This window comes from Apis laboriosa, unplaced genomic scaffold (genome assembly GCF_014066325.1).
Source record: "Apis laboriosa isolate Shangri-la unplaced genomic scaffold, ASM1406632v1 scaffold1321_cov151, whole genome shotgun sequence".
In the NCBI taxonomy this organism is placed as follows: Eukaryota; Metazoa; Arthropoda; class Insecta; order Hymenoptera; family Apidae; genus Apis; species Apis laboriosa.
Genome location: NW_025221248.1, coordinates 191,247 through 208,490, shown reverse-complemented (window position 1 = coordinate 208,490; position 17,244 = coordinate 191,247). Strand labels below are relative to the sequence as shown.

Sequence of the window (17,244 nt, the reverse complement as noted above, 5' to 3'; positions counted from 1 at the left end):
GAATTGACAAGGCGTCGTTTTTCATCATGACAATGTAAAATCGCATGTTGCATTGGCTATAACAGAAAAACTGTTAAAATTTGATTAGAATGTTCTTTTTCGCATTTTCCCAGATTTTGTTCTATCCGACTATTATTTGTTCTTGTCATTAAAAAATTCTTTTCATGATAAATAGTTCCAATAAGCGAAATAAAAACGCACGAGGAATATTTTGCAAAGCCTCAAAAATTTTGGAAGAGAATAATAAGACTTGCTGAGAAATGTAAGAAAGTATTAGAATAGAAATTCATATATAACGCAATAAATCAACCGTAAATAACAAATATCATGTATTCATTTCGTATTAAAAAAAAAGATTTATGGGACACCCTAATATCTCATGAGAAAAATATCACGGAAAATTTTTATAAAGTTTTAATAACAAAAAACGGCAATACATACATACAATAGTGATGTTTTAAACATTCTATACGATTCATGACAAATAAAATAATAATATAAAAAATAACAACATAATTTGAGTATCATAATCTCCATGAAATCTTTTAAGATTTAAAAATATTTTTTAAAATTGGAAGTGTTAAAAATGAAATGAAGAGTTTACATTTAATGTTTCCTGAAAAACAATTGCAAATTTTTATTGTAAAGAAATTTCTGCTAATCATAGAAAAAATAGTTAACAATGATAAAAATAATTGAAATTCATGAAATGAAATTTGATTATTAAAAATTTAAAAGAGATTACATTGTTAAAAATAGATGGATTTTTGGGATTTTAGAAACAGAGATTCAAGAACTTGATTTAAAGATATGTCTCAAAAACAAGAGAAATCGTCATTAATTTTAATAATCAAAAAATATATTGCTTGGAGAATAATGGTTTATTTTAATTATTGAAAAGTTTACAATTATTTGAAATATCAATATTTGTCAGTAAATTAATTTATCATCAATTTTTTTGATTCTAAAACTGGAATTTTCAAACAACAACTAAAAATAAATGAAGATCAATAAAATTATATCTTCAAAGTACAGAAATCTAATTAATAAATTTAATAGATTAATTAATAGAGGATAATTATAAAATAATAATAAAATAATTAATAGAGAAGTAATAATTTAGATTAATCTATGTAATGAAAACAATTTAAATAATAATCTATAATAATTTATATGTATAATGTATTGATTTATCTATCAATTTAAATGATCAATACCTATGATAAAAAGAAATTCAAAAAAAAGAACTTGTTCTCAGAAATGCTCGAATAATTCGAATAGTTTATTTAAAAATTAAATAAAATTGTTAAATTTGTCATAAGTTAAGTTTGTCATAACTTATATTTCTTATTACTATGTTACATATATTATATTACATTTTTAATTTTGATTGACAATTAAAAACTGTATAGTTATAAGTTAATAAGTTTTGGAAAGCATATTTAAATAATTATAGTAATTATTTATATAAGTAGTAAATAATTATTTGCATCTATCTATAATATATGCAATATTCAATGTGATAAAAAAATTTTTATTACTTATGTCAGAAATTAGCTGAAACTAAACTTTTGGATGGTATGATTTTATTCTTCTTCTAAACTTCTCACTTCTTTAAAATTTCAATTCAATATGATGCTTGGGTCATATTGTATTTTATTTTTCTTTGTTAAATAATTATTAAAAATTATCATCATTTTTGTCTATTTCTGTCAATGAATTTTAGTGGGTTCGATATATGACTTGTGATGGTCTTCCGAATCCTGGATTGCTATCTGACATGAATACCTTTTTGTTTCTTTGGTCATTGGAAGATGAACTTGCAACTATGGATACAATAGAGGAAAAATGTCGAGTAATCATACACGTAAGTAATATGTATATGTTTCAGCTTTTTATAATTACGATTAATTATAATATGGCATTTCAGTTATTGAATAAACTTGATAAAATTATTCGCTTTTCCACGTTAATTACAAAAGAATATGTGGCTGAATACGAAACGGTAATTTTTGATAAAATTTTGTCCCATTTCTTCTTTTACTTTCTTCAGTAAAATGTTCATGTGATTAATGCATAGATTGCTGCCCAACTTCGGTTAAAACTGCAACGATGGATAGATCTTGCATGTTATCGTATGTTACGTAACATTGAGACAAATATGACTAGAGAAAATACAAAAACAACTAGATACGTTCGGACTATGAACAAAGCAATATGTTGTGTTTGGGCTCCGATCACGTTACCAATAGGAATGAAACCACAAGTAATGGAAAGAGATCGATTATCGGTACTTCCCGTAGTTGGGTATATATTTTCTTCAATTTAATTTTTAGTGTTATTAAGCTATTATTAAGTCTAATATAATTCACATTTTGCTCAATAGAAAATGCATTGAAATAGAATTCAAAGAAATAAAGTTGAGAATTAAAATGCCAAGCAACATAGATTGTCATCGGATGGCGATTAGAGGTCTATGGCTTGCTTACGATCATTATTCGATTGGATCGAATTCTTATTGGATGTCCAAACTTCCAGAATTATTCGATTTGTGGAATCCTGCTCTCGGTGTGTTATATATCATTCTATATTCTATATCAATTTTTCATTCAGATTATTGATTTATAATTGTTTATAATTTAATTCTTTTTTTCGTTTTTTTTCCTTTATTAGGTCTTTTTGAATATTCAGTAAAAGAATATGATGAAAAAATTCGAATAAGCGAAGAGCAAGCAGAAGGACGACGTTTGCGATTAGAAGAGAAAAAAGCGATACTCGAAAAGTTAGAGTATCCTTCAGTACCGCGAATCGATAAGAGAAAACGTGCTAAAAAGCAAAAAAAATCTTCGCCGAAAGATCACCAAACAGAATTTGAATCCATGTTGACTTCAATATTACCTTCAAAATCGGAATTATTACCTTATTTACCCACCCCAAATGAGATCATTCTTGAAAGGGAAGGTACAGCTTTCGTTTAATTCTCATATAATGTAAATTTCGTTTAATTTTCATTTAAAAAATTAAAATTATGCAAATATAGAATATTTTGTTCGTAGAAAAAGCTATGTTAGAAAGCAAAAAATTACTATTCACTCGATGCGAAAAAACAGAAGTGAACTTGCGAAAATATAGAATTCTCGGTGGAGTATTTCGCGTGGATATTCTCTATCAACCACCGCAACCGAAGGATCTTGGAAAAGATACTTACTTGACAACTCGTGAGTTTATGTACATATCACTATCACTATTTAGAATAGTATTGTTCAGCAATTATTCATATAAACAATATTAAAGTCCAACAAAGTGTGATTTTGAGATTGTAAAGTGAGTGTTTTAATTGAATACTATCGTTCAAAAAATCACTTATGATTATACTACATTTTTATATTGTGAATTTTAATTAAACTTAATAATAATTAATTTAATTTTTGTGATTGATTGAATTCCGCAGTTTTTCATTGTGATTTAATTTATATTAAATCTTTCTGACTTCTGTGACAATTAATTGTGATTTAATTGATAATTGAATATGTTCTGAAATTTGATTTTTTGGAAACTGTTATGAATCTTGGTTCTTCTTGCAATTATTATTTTATTTCAAAAAAAAAAATAATAACAATTAAAAAGAAAAAAAATCAATAGTTAATTGGAGGGCATTTTCCAACAATGGATTCTCAAAAGATAAATCGCAATGCGTAGAGATCAAAATCTTTAATAATTATTTTAGTCACAAGGTATGGCGCATAACTTATAAATTGGCCATTGCCATTGTATCTTAGTTTCTCGAATAATTGAGAATAATTGAGAGTTTAGAATAATGTATTTATAATTTATTATTCATTTCATTATTATTAAAAACCTTGTACCAAAACGAAAACTTGTAAGAAATCTAAACTGTTGAAAATGCTAAAGTTATTGAGAAGTGAAATTCAAGCAATTGACAATTGACCATTTCATAAGTCAATCCTAATTTCTGTTTTTATACATTTTTGTTAACAGCTTGCTCGCTTTGAAATCGCTAGCGACTTCAATACTAATTATATACTGAAATAATATAGAGCTAGTATTTTTTATGACTAAATATATAATTGATTTTTTAATTGATTTTATGACTAAATTTTCAATTGATTTTACGAATATTGATTAATATCAACGAATAACGTTGATATTAAAATATATACTAATTCTAATTTTCTAAAATTTTTATTTCTCTTTATATAATTGATTTTAATCTCCGTCATTCAAATTACTCGAAATGGAATATTGTTTGTTCCCTATTATAGTTCTATGACTCTATCTACCATTGCAGAGAAGATAGGTTTTTCTCTTGTATTGTCACTAAATCATTTTTTTTTATAAGATGTGTATTATTAAAATGTGCCACTTGTTTCTTTGCTATATATACAGATGAGTTAGAATGCTGTTTTATATATATATATATATATATATATATAGATATATATTCTTTATTTCAATGCTACCAGAAATGCTGGAACATTTCTTGAATTAGTTGATATCTAAATAATTCATTTTGATTTTTCACAAATTGTCTTTCGATATGTATTGTCGATTAAGAAATAATTTTGAAAAATTTAAATCATCAGAATCCGATAACACGGAAATAAAGAAATGAGAATTCAAACAGAACTCTATTTGAATCTGCAGAATATATAATTCTTCGAACATTTAATTTTCATTCGCCAACAATGTAACGTAAATGATATTTTGAGAATTTCATTGCACTTTTCCACAATTCAGTCAAATATGGTGCATACCATAATTTAAGTGCTAGACTATATATCAATATCGCTGATACAACGATATTATTTTTTGTTGCCATCTCACATGTAATAATCTAATGTACTTGTGTTTTATTACTATTTCTATAATTAGATGTTTGAAGGCAATTCGTTCAGCAAAGGATGTTTTTTTCTGATGAATGTATTTTGCAATTTATCATTTGTTCTAATAATTCCGATTGTTCAGCTAATTTTTTCTTAAAAGATTATAATCATTTTTTGATATGTTCATATGAGTCTAATTGCAGCACATTATTACAAAATTATATACTGACCATATAAACGTCTATTTGCAATGTGCAAGTTTTTTAAGAAATGAGATTTACAATAATCTTGTTTCTACTCAAGTCTTGCGGATATTTCCAAAATTTTTTCCAAAATTATTTCCAAAATTTAGCAAATTAGTTATCATTGTTTCTAACATGACACTTAACATCAGATTTTTCCGATTATACCAGATAAAATTATTGCAAATATTGAATCAATCTTTTGCTAATAAATGAAGATTTTCCTATGTTATTCTATACACAATAAAATATATCCATTCCGATGAGCATGTCTATTTTCCCACATTGATTAAATTAACGATCGTCTAATCAGCTATGTGTAATATTTCTATATTCTTTTTTTTTTGGCTAATAAGAAATTCGGTATATCTACTATAATTTTTTTAGGCATAGAATGGTAAATTTACTATATTTGAAAGAAATACTAATTTGGATTTTTTCTGTTATAAAATTAATTAAATTCTTAATATTCGAAATATTCGATTTTGTTGATCTAAATTTTATGTTTAACCTGCTACAGAATTTCTATATAACAAAATTATACTGAGAATTAGATTCTAGTAAGATTCAGCATTCTTATTTATTTCTTTAACTATTTCTGTTCATTGAAAGTTTAGAAAATCATAATATGAGTGAATAAATTATTCATATATAAAGAAACCTAAATTGTTGAAAATCTAAACTATTGAAAATGTTAAAGTTATTGAAAAATGAAATTCAAATTATTTTAATTGCTTCATAAGTCAATCCTTAATGAGCAATATTACAATATTATTAGATAGTTGCAAATAAAAATAGGATTCGTTCATTTTAAAAAAAAAAATTAATTTTTTGCATTAAGGCTATTTTAAGTTTCATTTTATCAATTTTATAATTAAAGATCGAAAGAAAAATTATATAATGATTTATATGATATTTATATTTTAATATGAATAAGAAACATGATTATTATACATTTTTATTATACATTTTTATTATTTTTGTTATTGTTAGTGATATATTATAATACAATATTTTTTAAAATAATTTTCTAAATAAACTAAAGTGATATATTTTATTATGAATATTATAAAAATAATTTATTTCTTTTCTTTCTTTTGTTCAAGTAATTATGTTTAAAATTATGTTTAAAGTATATGGTAATCTTTGATATTTCTTTCACACAACTCTGGTTGTTAAATATTGAATTTAATTATAATTTCAAAAATCTAATTAACTGTATTAAGAAATTTTGATAAAATATAGATTTTGCACGTTATAGTTATTGTTTTATTAATTATTTAATTATTATTAAATTATGAAAGAAATATTTATCATAATATTTATTTAGATTGTTCTGATAATCTTGATCTGATGATCTTGACATGTATTGTTCAGAACATTTTCTCGAGTAATTTTTAAAGGTTTTAAAGTTGCTCCTTAAAAATGTAAAAAATAAAGATATAATTAATTAATATATGTATATGATATGGAACGGATCAATTAAAAAATAAATGAGATTAATGAATTAATTAATGATATAAAGAATAAGATATGTATATATGTATATACATATGAGAATGAGACATATAAAGAATAATGATATGATATAAAAATAAAAGATATAAGAATTAATTAAACTTGATCAAAAATGAAAGAATAAAATAATAAATAATAATTATTTATAAAAGTAAAAAATAAAAAGATATTGAATACTTATAAAATTAATAATAAAATAAAATTATATAATATTATATATTATATAAAATTATTCCTCTGTTCGAAAATATGATATACATTTTAATTTTTTTTTTCGAAAATATGATATACATTTGCGAAAAAAATTAAATAAAATAAAACTAAAATAATAAAAAAAAATATTAAATTCATTTTATTATCATAATATAACTAAATACAAGTAATTTTAGTGTAATCCAAATTTAGTTAAAGTAACATTTAATAACAACAAAAATGTTATCAAGAGTGCTTCTGTTTAATTTATTAAATGCATCTTGAACAGATTCATTCAATTCATCAATTGTGTTTAGCGAAGATTCATGTTGTAGTGATTGAATAAAGTTAAAAAAAATTCCAAATCAAAAACGTTTAAATCAGGACTGTTGGTGATTGTGACTTAAATTGAATATTCCAACCATTGGTAGAACCTGCAACAACAATATCTTTATCATTATCAGAAGAACTTTGCAACTTTATTAATAGCATCATATTCTATTTTTTCTTTGTTTTTCGTATACTGTATATTGCTGTTGTAACGTTAACATTGTTCATTAATCAATTGTTTCGATTTGCTATCTCTTCTTTGTAAATTCATATTATTTGGATTAAAATTTTGAAATTACAGCCCTGACTATTTTATTTTTCTTAAAAAAACTAATTTTTGATATTCAAATTTTTAACTCAACTTAACTCAAAAGCCTATCAAATATGTTAGGTTATTTAACTATCAATGTAAACAATACCAATATAATGAGTATTGTCAGTTGCTTTCGAAACTCTAGATAATCTAAGATTTTCTTTTAAATGTATATCATATTTTCGGACAGAGAAAGTATATATACATATATATATATATATATATATATATATATATATATAATTAATAAAAAATTAATTACTATTATAAATTTTTTAGGTTTTATACTTATTATTATCAATAATAATTAATTGGAGAAAAATAATTAATTGCAAAAAAATAAATAAATTCTGTTTATCTCTATTTTTTATTTGCAAAATATCAAATGTTTTTTATTTTTATGCTTTAACTCTACAGGGCATTGATCCTGTCAGATCAGGTTTTGATATGACAGACATAGATCTATATTAATTTATCTGAAAGAAATTTAATTGTTTATTTTTAATAAAATTTAACTAATATTTTTTTTTATATAAATTATATTTTTGTTTTAGTCTTTAGAATTGATCCTCCAAAATAACCTTACTATTGAAGCTATTATAGCCTTTTTGTATAGTTTCAATATTTAATATTGGTTAATTTAATGTTAATGCCTATAAATCAATGTTGTGTCTCATATCTGTTAAAATATACATATATAAATAGCTGGTTTTAAATCATAATCACATATTAGTAACAAAAACATAATTTCGAATCGAAAATGAAACCATATTCATTTTTACAGTTGAGTTACCGAAAGAACCAAAATTTGTGCCATTTTATAAACCATATGAAACACCTCGGTCAGATCCAGATTCCGAAAGAACGCCGGAAATTATCGAAGCTGAAATGAAAGCTTTAGAAGTGGCAATGGATGCATTAATCTTGCTTACCCTCAAGTCAGTTTGCGCAAATTTCTTTTCTTATACACTTCTATTAACACAATCTTGTTCTAAGAATTTGTTAATAGAAATTGTTGTTGCTGTTTGTCTTGTTCTTCTGACAGATTACCCAAGTCGATTTTCTGGTTTGAACCACCAGTAGTCGCTCATTGGCTACCAGAAAAAAGGATATGGTCAACAAAAGACATTCACGATATTAAATACAATGAAGAGAAACAAACAATTGCTTTCAGAACTGGAAGATTGGGTATTCATGGATTAGCTGGATATAAATACGCAAATCTTCCATTTCAAAGTTGGGAATTAAAACCAGAAACGAAAAAAAGTGGCTGTGTTCACATTGGAGTAATTCTCACTGTTACAGCTGCTATAGTTCAAGCTGAATTTCTTATCAGGGTACTTTCCCCAATTGAAACTTAAAATTTAAATGCGAAATTTTTTTATTTAATTATCTGATACTTTTTTATTTATATTTCAAATCAATTTTATTTATATAGGAAGATCAAGTTTGTTTAAAATCATTCACCGGTACCACGTGTACACCGCTTGAAGAAATTCTCGGTGAATATTTCGAATTAGAATATTTAATCGAGGTATGTGATAATTCATTTTGAATTTTTCTTCGATTTAAATCATATATTTCCATCTATCTTCTCGCGATAATCAAATAATTGACAGTAAGTAATGCAAAAGCTGCTCACAGCGGTTACAACAGGTTGGATGTGATCTTTTTCCGGAACGAGATGCTGCCAGTTATTTGAAAGGACTTCCAATAAAACACCCGATTGCAGAGAAACACTTAAGAGAGTGTATGGCTCTTTTATCTACTTCTTATATTTTTTCGTGGTCACGATGGAATGCGACTCGAGACTTTCGAGAAATAGTTTTACAATTCAAAGAAGCACATGGTTGTATTGCTAAAGAGGTAAAGAAAAGTCGATTGTTCTTTGACTATTGTTCAGAGAGAATTGTTCAAATATCGTTTTCAAATTGAGATTAATTACTTACTATATTTTTTTTCAGCGTACAAATCTAACGCTTTTGGTGACACCTTCGCGAACTATGCGTATACGTTGTACTGAAGTCAGTTCTGAATTTTCCGATTTACCGCTCGAGGATCAAGATACTAAGGTAAAGAAAAAATAATGATTATTTAGAAAGTGATTGTCATTTTTAATTTTAAATATATTATAAAGAATAACAATTTTTAACAACTTTTTTCAATATATGTAATTGCTGCTTGGCTTTAATGTTTGAGTTAGTTTGTTTTTAATACATTGAATTTCGATTATGTACATTTATGATAATGAATTTCGATTATGTACGTTCATGACAATGAGTGCAAATCACTTATTTAATGAATTATTTATATAAACATATTAGACAATCAGCATTTATATATATATATATATATATATATATATATATATAAAAGTTAACAAAATATATAATAATAAGCAAATTAATATTACTATATTTAATATTTATTTAAATTTATGGAAAAAATTTAAATAAAATATAAAACATATAATGTGATATAATCCTTGTATGATCGAAAAATGATAATAATATTTTTGGTCACTTTGTTTTTCGCATTACTTTATTTATTTAATTATTATTATAATACGAATAACGAATCGAAAAGCATAATAATTGAATCGAAAGCTATCTCAAGAATTGTTATCTAAATTCATAGTATATGTTCATGTTCATGACAAAATGTATATCAATATATCAATATGCGATAAACATATCATTGATGATTTAAAATGTATAAACTGATTTATTAGATGTGCAAATAAGTTTCTTCTCCTTTTTCTATGATCATAATTTCTGACTAAATTCGAATTACTTTCCGTTTGTGGTGCCATTTGAAAGAGCGTTCTTTTGTTTTTAAGAAAAGTTGTGATAAGCGCTCTAAGAGTTTATGCAACAATTTCAAGTAATATGCGAGAAGCATTATTTACGTCATTGCTTACTTTTTGCATTCCATTTAGGAAATCAGCTCTTGAAAGTATTGATTGTTTGTGCGGCACTGTAGAAGAGAATGCTGTATCTTACAGAATATGCAAAAAATGGTACTAAAGATTTAAAGCCGGAAATTTTAATTTAAAAGACTACGATTCTTCAAATGCACCGAGAAAGTTTGATGATGGTGAGTTAAAGGAATTGCTCAACGAAAATCCGATGAAGATGTAAGAAGAATTGACAGAAAGATTGGGAGTCACCAGACAAGTATTGTTTTATCTATCCGACTAAAACAATTGAATAAGATTCAGAAGTTAGAACAATAAGTCTCACGAATTAAGCGAAATGAATAAGAAAAACAGACTCGAGATTTCTATTGTCTTGCTTCCATGGCAAAAAGGAAAAGTTTTCTGCACAAAATTATTATTGGTAATGAAAAATATTATATTATATGATATTATATGATATAATATTATATGACAATCGACAGAAATCATGGGTTAATCCTGAACTCGTCAACTTCAGTGGTAAAATTGAATTTGCAATGCAAAAAAGTTTTGCTGAGATTTCCGAGGAATGATCCATTATGAACTGCTTCCACCTGGAAAAACAACTGCCGAATATTATCAATTAATGAATTTAAATGATCAGCTAGGATAGAAACGGCCGTTTATTAAATAAGAAACAAATCACGTGATTTCGCAATCTGACAATGCTCAATTATAAAAGGAAACACAATTTATATGTTAGGATAGGAAGTTCTGCCAGACTTGGCCCCGTCAGAGGACCATTTTTTTCAGAATCTGCAATACCAATTGTCGGAGAAGCACTTCAATTCAGTAGAAGATATCCAAAAATATATTGATGATTTCATAACTAGCAAGCAGCTGTCATTCTTCAGGGATGGAATTTATAATTTATTCATCAAATAGTTATAAAGAATGAGGATGAATACTTTGAGACATAATCTTGTATCTGATTATATTTATTAATAAAATCTTGAATTTGGAAAAAAAGGAGAAAGAACTTATTTGCACACCTAATAATATCACCAATGGATTTGCAAAATATGAAAATGAAATATATAACAATTTTTGAATAATTGAAATTAATAATAGTGAAATCAAATATATTAATTATCGTATATTAAATAATTTAATATATAATAATAGTCATAGTAATTTCAATCTCCCAAAAATTATTTTATTTTATTCTTGCATTCAAAAAATATAGAATATTCAATCTGTGCATAGATAAATATTAATTATAAATAATAAGTTATATTAGTTCATCCATTATACATTTTAAATATAGTATAATATATTTATAAAAATAAACAGCAATCCCACATTGATATATACATTGAATGCATATATATAAACAAAATTCTGTAATAATAATAATTTTTGTTAATTTTAGAAATTATGAATTTTCAACAATTACAAACATTATAATGCTTAAGATAGTTAATTTTAAATTTTCAATCGAATTATCGTTCATTCTCTAATTCATTATATTAATAACTAAAATTAGCCTTTTTATATTTAATTTTTACATTCTAAATATTAGAGTTAAAATATTTCAAGTCTATTATGAGAACATAGTTTTTTGACTATATATTCATTCTTTATGTATTTTAGATACTAACTGCTGCAGTATTATAGAAACAGTAGATAAACGACGTGGTGCACATAATAAACCATACGTTATTAGATATATAGGTGAAATTCAACAATAATATATACAATTTTTTATAAATATATCTAAAATTAAGAGCGAAGATTGCATATATAAAAAAAAGTTGTTGATATAAATATGTTGATATAATATTTTTATTGTATAATATATTACAGATATTGTATTTATATTTATTGTATTTATATTATATATATGATGATCGTTTTCTAAATATTTATCGAGAAAATAAAAGTTTCGATATAATTTTACTTATTGAAATAAGGAATTAAAAGATATATGATAGTTTGATAGAAAGCTTATGTCTCAAAGATTACAATGATTACAAATTTATAGTTTTTGATATATTTTCGATAAAAATTAGTATTATTTTATTTCATTTTATTTATATATGAATATATATATATATATTTTACATATATGACTGTGTATATAATGCAATTGATACAATACAATCGTTTTACTTGTTGTTCTATTCGATTCCGTTTCAATTAATTTGTGAATGATTGCAAAATGAATTATAATAATTATAACAATCAAATTAGAATAATAGCGATATTAATAGTATGTTTTATTATTTTATTTTTCAAAAAATTCATGAAATGTCTAAATTCATTATAGAATTGTTGAATTCATTATAGAATGTCTAAATTCATCATTAGAATTGAAAAAAAAATGAATCGAGCGATATTACATTCTTAATAATAAGTCTTTTTCTAATTTTTGTTAAACTATCAAATAGACAAAATAAATTTCTTATTCGTTCATAATTTTATATATGTATATGTAAATTATATATGTATATATTGGCATGTAAGTATGTATCTATGCATTTAATAATACAAAAGCAAATTTGAAACACTGTCAATACAACTCAAAATTGAAAACAACTATTAGATGGCGATATGTTTTTAAAATGATGTTTTATTTTTATTTAATTAAATTTAAGTATACAAAATTATAAAAAATACAATGATTTCTATGATCATTTGTATAATCATGAGGAAAATAATGATAAAGGACTCGCTTTTGTACTTATTCATCATTTTTAAATAAAAGATATTGAACAAAACTAATAATGAAGTAAAAAAAATATTTAATGAAAAAAAAACGAAAATTTAAAAGATGAAAATTTAGAATATGATGATTTCAGAGTTCACATGGCTGGATCATATGCAAACAGCATATGGGATGCAACATGCAAATATATAGAATTATATGGAATATTTAGATTAATTTTTTGAGTAATTAAATAATTGATAAATTTTCTTGTAAACTCAACTAAAAAAATATAAAAGAATAAATACCATTGTAAATCATACACAAACATGAACATGGCTAATGTAAAATGTAATATATAAAATGTAATATATAAAATATTTTATTGTAAAATGTATTTACAAGTAATATATAAAATATTTTATTATAAAATGGCTACTTACAAGTAATATATAAAATATTTTATTAATAGATAACATTCCAATTGTCATCATTAATGTAATCGAAATAACAAAACGATTCATTCATTAATCATAATTCGATTAAAAAACGAATTAAGAATATAATTAAAATCGACAAAGTTAAAAAGTAAAATGCAAATTTTCATATTTATCAATCTAAAATAGATGGAAGATCTTAAAAACAAACATAAATAAAATATGAAGAATTAAAACAGTTATTCTATTAAAATAATAAATAATATAGTTAATTACGATAAATTATATTAAAATAATCAATTTAAATAATACTCTTTTTTGTCATGGAATATTAATAAAGATATGTATAATGTAGAATCACCGAGATAGAAATTAATATAGAACTACAGAGATCGAAATGTAACATATGATATACTATTATATATCATAGTATCGATATCAAACGTCTAGCAATACAAAAAATTACTATAATAAATTACTAGCTTATGTTTAAGTGTATTTTAGAACAGCGGATAAAGTAAAATAAAAAATATAAACAGTAACTAAATAGCGAAAGAAAATATCTTGCAATCACAAAAGTGTAAAAACAGATACAACAAAAATTTCTTTTTTTCCTTTAAAAATTGAATAATTTCAAATAGAAAACAAACACAATAATTTAGTAATAACAATAACTAATCTAATACTAACTCTTTTATTTAATCACTTTCAATCTTTATAAATAACAGAATTTATTGAAGTATAACAGATACATAACTTATATAAACTGTTAAATATAATATTATACATAATAATAGAATCAAATTTTCATCAATCATTTAATCATTTCGGAAATCTACAGAATTAAAATTATTATTAATTTAATCCATAAAAAATGTAAAATTTATGATAAATAATAAATAATTTTTATGATAGAATTATTTACATTATCAATCATAATAAATAATAAATTGCTTAATCAAAGTAATATGGAATAATAAGAATAATAATAATAACAGAAAAATTTATATTATTATAATGTTATTATTATTGTTATAATATAAAATTATATTATATAGTAAAAAGAAAAATATTTATTTACATGATTTTTTATTTATTTTGATGGTAATTTAAACAAAATATTGATGGTAATTTCGGAAATTCATTTTTAAAATCTCATTATAGTATATATGATACAAAACATCCATTAGGATATGAAGAACCATTATTATTAAAAATAGCATTAAATATTACATAAAATATCTATACAATATATATGATATACATATGATATATGATTATTACATACGCAAATAACAATAGCAATAGTAGAAAAATGCAAAATCATAAATGAAAAAACATAAGTATTGATTTTTTTTTCATTTTTAAAACACAAACTCAATTCAAAACAATACAAAAACTTTTTTCAAATTTTAAAAAACAATTATATAGTAATAGAATCAAAAATGAATTAGAGATTAAAAAGAACATCACTTAAAGCTAAAATACTACTGCAAACTATAGAAAAACTATCGTTAACAACATTTTGATGAATCTAAATAAGTTTAATTCAATAATCAATAAGAAATTCAATTGTAAAATATCTTTTAAAAAATTTGAATACATTGAAAATATAAGATCTAATCTAAATAATTCAAAAAGTAATTTGATTATCCATCGATAAAAATAAAATCGTTAATATAATAATAATATTGTAATAATATTGTAAAAACTAGAAAAAATAAAAGATAGTTGAATGCATTAAAGATATTAAAAAATTTACAAATACAGATATATGATAAAGAATATAATAAATATTTCTTCAACGCAAATTATTCATTATGAAAATTGATATAAAGATTAATAGTGTCTATAATTTTATATATATATTTATATAAAATTATGTAACTTATTTAATAAACACTTATCTTGAATAAGTTTTAAATTTCAGAATATTAATAAAACAATTTATATAAACAACATTTTATTTAAATCCATAGATAAATCGTTGCATTTTTTATTTAATCATTGAATTTTTTTATAAGATTTCAGATTATGAAGATATTTTTTTAATACAAATTTGCTTTTTTAAATTATTCTCATATAAAAAAATCACTAATAATACTTGAATTAAATTGATTTTCATAAGTGCATCAATTGAAAAACTTTATCTCTTATTTACATATTTAAAATAATATCTTATTTTGATATGAAATCACTAAACAGAAAGAAATAATAGTTGAAATTTAATATCTACATTTTAATTACATTACATTACTATCACATCTTATATCTATTAAAAATCTATTAAATATCTATTAAATATCTATTAAATATCTATTAAAAAGTATAAATATTATACTTTTCTTCTTTTCAACTTACTACTGCAATATTTTATTCATTAATTTTATTTATTAATTATTTTTATTCATTAATTTTTTTCGAATAAAATTATTTCGATTATTGTATAATTTAGTTTGAATAAAATGCGGTATGCATTTCTTGACCGAAAAAGCAAATTTTGAGGCAGAAAAAAAAGGGAAAAGAAAAATATAGAATTTTAGCTTCGAGTCTTTATGAGTCTTTCGAGTCTTTATTTCCAAGATATTAGTAAAAAAAATTTTTGATATGATTGAATTTTGTTTATATATGCTATTGGTAATACGATGTGACTACTCATCTATTATTTCTATAAACACATTGCAATGGATGATATCCAAAATATAAAATATATCCAAAATAAATATAAAAATTGTCCAAAATAATAAGTCATTAAATCATTAAAAATCTAATTCCTTATGGATTATAGTTTTTTTTATATAGATTTCAATTTGCATAATTAATTAAAAATAATTTTTTTTTAAATACATTACATAGTTACACAATATTTATATACATTGTATAGTATATTATACTGAAATTTAAAAATAATAACAGATAACAATTCAAATAATTCTAGATATTTGTTTTTTCAAGTTTAATTTATCATTTGATTTTAATATCATTGTCTTTTCTTTTTTTTCTTTTGATGATTTCAAGTTCAAGTGTGAGCAACTTTTTCCTCTTGCTTCTTTACTCCTATTACTACGCCGATTCTCTAATATTCTAATCTTTGCTTTTTTTCCACATTCTTAGTATTTCCAGGAGGGGGGGGGAGGGAAGGAAGAATAAATAGAGGAGTCACATATGACTTACGAATCACCAATTGAAAGATATAGAAATAGAATTTTCCAAACGAGCATTGCTTATATACATTCAATTATGACGAATAGAGTATAAATGGTCCAATTACAAGATGCAGCAGCGAAACGTATTTAAAAAATTCTATTTTTAAATGACGAATAATACCGATCCATTGTTATAATCTATTGTTATCTAATATTTATAATATCGAATCGATATTATCGATTATATATTATATATTAAAATAACTATTGTATAAAATATTATGTATTATTATATATTATTACTTATTTCAATATAATATCTTTAAATATAATAACGCTTATAAAATGTTTTNTGATAATAGTAAATACAATTTATCTCTCTTCTAACAACAAAGAATAAAAAAATGAGATTTCTGATATTGCAATAATTCAAGATCATAATTGTTAATAATCAATCTATTACTTAAAATCTGTTTTTTTAGTGATGTCGGCTTGTCTCTTGTAGGATTATCTTTATCTTTTATCCAACACCTGCACTAAGCATTTGTATATCTACCATATATTCATCACTAATTTCTTTATATTAAATATAATACACAACAAAATTAAATATTTTTGT

The 17,244-nt window shown here is 22.9% G+C and overlaps 1 protein-coding gene across 9 annotated transcripts in view; it reads left to right on the top strand.

Annotated features, from left to right (window-relative positions):
* The window catches only part of LOC122720754 (dynein axonemal intermediate chain 7 homolog), a 46,405-nt gene that overhangs the window by 14,561 nt on the left and 14,600 nt on the right, over positions 1 to 17,244 (top strand). For 3 of the 9 annotated variants that reach the window (XM_043947677.1, XM_043947674.1, XM_043947673.1), the window contains exons 7-16: positions 1,727 to 2,005; positions 2,081 to 2,307; positions 2,387 to 2,568; positions 2,674 to 2,961; positions 3,057 to 3,218; positions 8,224 to 8,377; positions 8,485 to 8,776; positions 8,878 to 8,973; positions 9,084 to 9,305; positions 9,404 to 9,511. In XM_043947677.1, the coding sequence (XP_043803612.1) occupies positions 1,727 to 2,005; positions 2,081 to 2,307; positions 2,387 to 2,568; positions 2,674 to 2,961; positions 3,057 to 3,218; positions 8,224 to 8,377; positions 8,485 to 8,776; positions 8,878 to 8,973; positions 9,084 to 9,305; positions 9,404 to 9,511 (2,010 nt within the window). Of the gene's footprint in view, positions 1 to 1,726; positions 2,006 to 2,080; positions 2,308 to 2,386; positions 2,569 to 2,673; positions 2,962 to 3,056; positions 3,219 to 8,223; positions 8,378 to 8,484; positions 8,777 to 8,877; positions 8,974 to 9,058; positions 9,306 to 9,403; positions 9,512 to 10,377; positions 11,369 to 13,196; positions 13,330 to 17,244 lie in introns of those variants that run through there. The other 6 variants (XM_043947678.1, XM_043947679.1, XM_043947680.1 and 3 more) reach the window with 6 other exon arrangements.